We start from the raw sequence: 4,203 nt of genomic DNA, 5'->3' as shown, positions 1-4,203 counted from the left end.
TATATTGTAAACAAAGTACAGGTCGCATTTATGATCCGAATTGGATGAAATTTGGCACAGCACAATTGTTTGGCTCAGGGACGAACCCTATTGAAAGTGGGACAAATCTGTTCAGATTTAGATATAGCTCCCATATATATTTTCGTCCGATTTTTAGCAAACAGTGCACCAAATTTAGGCCGAATGGCACGAAATTTTGCACAACGTATTGAAGTTAGGGCAGTCTAACGTGTACCAAGTTTTATTGAAATCGGTCCAAATGTTGATTATAGCTTTTAGTCTCAATTTTTAGCAAATGGTGCACCAAAGAGTCGAATTTAGGCCGGTTGGTGCAACGTAGACAAAAAAAAAAAAAAAAAAAAATCAAATTTAAGCTGATTGGCAAAAAATTTTGCACAATGTACTAACGTTAGTATAGCTTAACATGTGTCAAGTTTTATTGAAATCGGTGTCAATTTAGATATAGCTCCCATTTATAAATAGTGCACCAAAGAGTTAAACTGGGTCCGATTGACATGACATTATGCAACATATCGAAATGGGTCTACAATAACGTCTGGAAAGTGAGTTTAGATGAAATTGGTTCAGATTTAGATATAGCTCCCAATATATTTTCGTCCGATTTTACGTGAATCGTGCACCAAACACTTCATGCTTTTTCGATTGACACAAAATTGTACACTACGTTCTTAAGATAGTATAGCCTAATATATGTTAAGTTATGGTATTCAATTGAGCCTAGAATATTACGTTTCGTAGAAATTTGTTCAGATGCAAATATTGTTCCTATATATATTTTCGACAGACTTCATGTTAATTGTCCTCCAAATAATGAACTAGTGTCCGCATGAGGCTCTGTGTTGTAGCATAATGAATAGTCTGATTTAAATCGATTTACATAATGTTGTCCCTTTGCGCTGATCGAGAATATATATATATATATACCTTTTGACAACCGCAGCCTATTATTTGTATTCACCTCTTCAACTCGTACTACTTCGACATAGAGATCTTTTTTACAATTTTTTCAATATTTGGAATTATTTGCTGCACTATCTTTTGAGCTATAGTTATCTTTGTTGGATTTTAACTTTTATTCTCCCTTTGTTGTTTATAGAGGAGGTTTCATATTGCGATATTTTTATATACAGTGAACTCTCGATAATGTGAACACTCAAACTGACAAGCTGATCGAATCGAAAAAAAAACTAACCCGATATTAATTGGCATCCATTTTTAGTGTTTTTATTTATCGAACAAGTACCAAAATTAACTCTAACGTTGTGGGAGCAAAGCGTTAGGGTCAAAGCATCTATTTCAGTTTGGAAGGATTTAAATTGATTCGATCACCACAAGATCCTCGGTGTTATTATTCAGTAAATCATTATTAGTGCTAATGCTATCGGTAGATATGGGCAGTGGGTAAATACCGAGTATGTTGGGTAAATACTCTGTAAATACGATAAATACCCATTTGTGGGTATTTATTTGTGTATTTACTATATTGAAAAAATAAATACCCATTTGTGTTTGGTATTATATATTCCATATATAAGTGTATTTACTATATTGAAAAAATTATTGATTTCATACTCTTTGGCGTTTTCACTTTTATTGTGTTTGAAAACGTCTTGAATAATATATATTCGTTACAATCTGCATACTCCCAAATGCTACAACATTGAAATGTCAAACAATTTTGTTTCTTTTTTTCAGTTATATATTTATAAGCACATCTAAATGTATGTTTTTATATAAATATATAGTTTTTCCGTACTCAAGGGAGAATCGAAAACAAGTATTATCAGTTGAAGATTCTTGTAGATTCGTGAACAGATATATAAATTTATATTATTTGTATTTATTTTACATACATACGTAATTTGTGCAAAAAATTAAATCCGAGCAATTTTTGTTTTTATATCATCCATTTTAATATCCAAAACTTGACTGACTTATATTAAGATAACCATAAATGTAAACGTCAGTTTAAATAAGTCAAATTAAAAGATTCATCAAGAATCCTGTTTGCGCCAGATTATAAAAAAAACTCGTAGTATTTAATTTAATTAACATATGCTTTAATGAATAAAAAAATATTAAAGATACATAAAACATACATGCATTGTATGGGGGTTTTATGCTGTATACAGATTCACATATTTTAAATATCGACAATAAAACACATATACATTTTAATCTATTCAAGTACATTGATATATAATCTAGTTGTAAACAAGCGTATTCGTTAAAATTGGCATTTTCTCGTCACATAGTTTTGCAGACATGTTCGGAATGAATTGTCGAGAACAGTGATATGTAGATTGTATATTGGATACTATTGCTTCATCTCGGGAAAATACACATAATCGGAAAACAATAGGTATCTTTATTTTGAAATGACTTCGCGTAATGATCTTGAGGAGGCTATTGTGCGTTGGCCTTTTTCAAGCTTGTCAGCGTCACCAGCTGAAAAGCGGTGTATTATAGGGTTAGGGACTGCATTTTGATGATCAGATAAAATACTATTTTGAATGTGGTGATTTACCGGCGTATTGTTTATGCACCATAATGATTTATGATTTTGTTTATTAGTTGAAACAGATTCATGTTCATTCAACATTTGATATTTGCCGCTCAATCTTATTTCAGGTTTCGGAGGCACAACACATACAATTGATTGCGACGAAGTCTGAGATGTGTTGCTGTCACTGCTAGATGGTGTTGTATATTGGAGTTCATTGGAATTATGTGTTGTGAAATGTATAGTTGGTGAAAAAATAGATTCATCCGTCTTCAGCAGAGCTTCTGTGGAAGGCGAACAGCTACTATAATTCATAGCTATATTAAAGTTCGTAATTTTGTCGGTATCAGGGTGCACGTTGTTATCATATGTGTCCTCATTGTCCAAATTTTTTAGAGCTGGTTTTGCTGTCAGACGAGATACAATATTGTCAGTCTTTATCTTATGTTGTATACCTAACATGTCAAGTATCATCTGAGGATTAGAAACCACCAAATTTTGTAGAGTATTGTAGTCGATGTACTTTTCAGAATCAGTTTGACATGCACGAGAAGTTTGCTGCGTTTTATTCGATGAAACAACGGGGGGTTGTGTGAATTTGGATGTGTGAGAAGAGTTGGCAATATATTCTGGGAATATTTCCTGCATTTCGCGCCCCCATATATCTGGTGGGTGTGACGAACTACGCTGAAGTGCTGATTCTTCACTGCTTACAGATGGACATTTACAATTAGCGACGACAGTTGCGCTGATATTCGGTATAGATCGAGCGGGCGGAAACTTTAAACTTGTTTCTGATGCCACGGAAGGAAAAGTTATTTCTTGCAAGGCTTGTAGCGCATTTCTAACTTCAAAACTTAACTGTGTCATATCATGGTGAAGCGTCGTTACTTGCGAGTCCAATCGCTCTAAAGAGTGTTTTTTATTGTTACCATATTCAATGTAATCGGTATCGTTATCCTGAAAGTCTTCTTCCAGAGAGGTAGTGTCGACGCTTGATGTCACATTAACAGAACGTTGCCGTTCCACGCGTTCTCGAAGTGTTATGAAGCAGCGTCCCTTTTTGTGGCTCTTTATTAAACGTGGACTATTAACTGCAAGCAACGGAGAACGTATATGTAAAGGTGATGGAGTAGCAACACTGTGGTGGGGTGAAACGGTGGTGCCAGTAGAAACTCCTATGTCAGCTTCATCTTCATTGCCGTCTACTTCATGTATATTTTCATCATCTTCGCTAATGCTGGGCAATGGAAATGACGGTCCAATATCTGCGTCCTGACACTCATACCCTTCACGCAGATTGAAAGTCAAGTCATGTTGAATGTCGTTGGCAAACTGTTGCTGATACTCTGGATACAATCGCAAGACTTCCACCAATCCTCCCATGTGTATACATTTTAAATCACAGTAAGTAAGTGCCTGAAATATGAATGGAAAGGAATTTTGCTAATTATGTATATATTATATTTTGTATTCATTTAAATTTAATATTTCATAAAAAAATTTAAGTATTTTGCACATCAAAGACTTTTGTTGCATAGATAAGGAGATTTTATCATCCGAAATATGTTTGATTTCACAAATGATGATGTTGAGCGTAATTGTTATATTTTCATGAAAAATATGGATTAAATTAATTACAGTAAACAAATTTTCACAAAACTCTAAATTTGATAAAT

At 33.7% G+C, this 4,203-nt stretch overlaps 1 protein-coding gene across 1 annotated transcript; it reads right to left on the bottom strand.

Annotated features, from left to right (window-relative positions):
- Nucleotides 1-2,389: 2,389 nt before the first annotated feature.
- Nucleotides 2,390-3,970, bottom strand: LOC133331944 (potassium voltage-gated channel subfamily H member 8-like; the record flags this gene model as incomplete). Its single annotated transcript, XM_061540331.1, has 1 exon — nucleotides 2,390-3,970. A coding segment is annotated over one exon (1,581 nt), but the record flags the coding sequence as incomplete, so codon positions are not given.
- Nucleotides 3,971-4,203: the final 233 nt, after the last annotated feature.

Source organism: Musca vetustissima, unplaced genomic scaffold, assembly GCF_032173495.1.
Source record: "Musca vetustissima isolate MV318-11 ecotype Yass unplaced genomic scaffold, APGP_CSIRO_Mvet_v1 utg24053, whole genome shotgun sequence".
Classification (NCBI taxonomy): Eukaryota; Metazoa; Arthropoda; class Insecta; order Diptera; family Muscidae; genus Musca; species Musca vetustissima.
The sequence above is the reverse complement of the archived record's forward strand: the minus strand, read 5'-3'. Positions and strand labels throughout refer to the sequence as shown.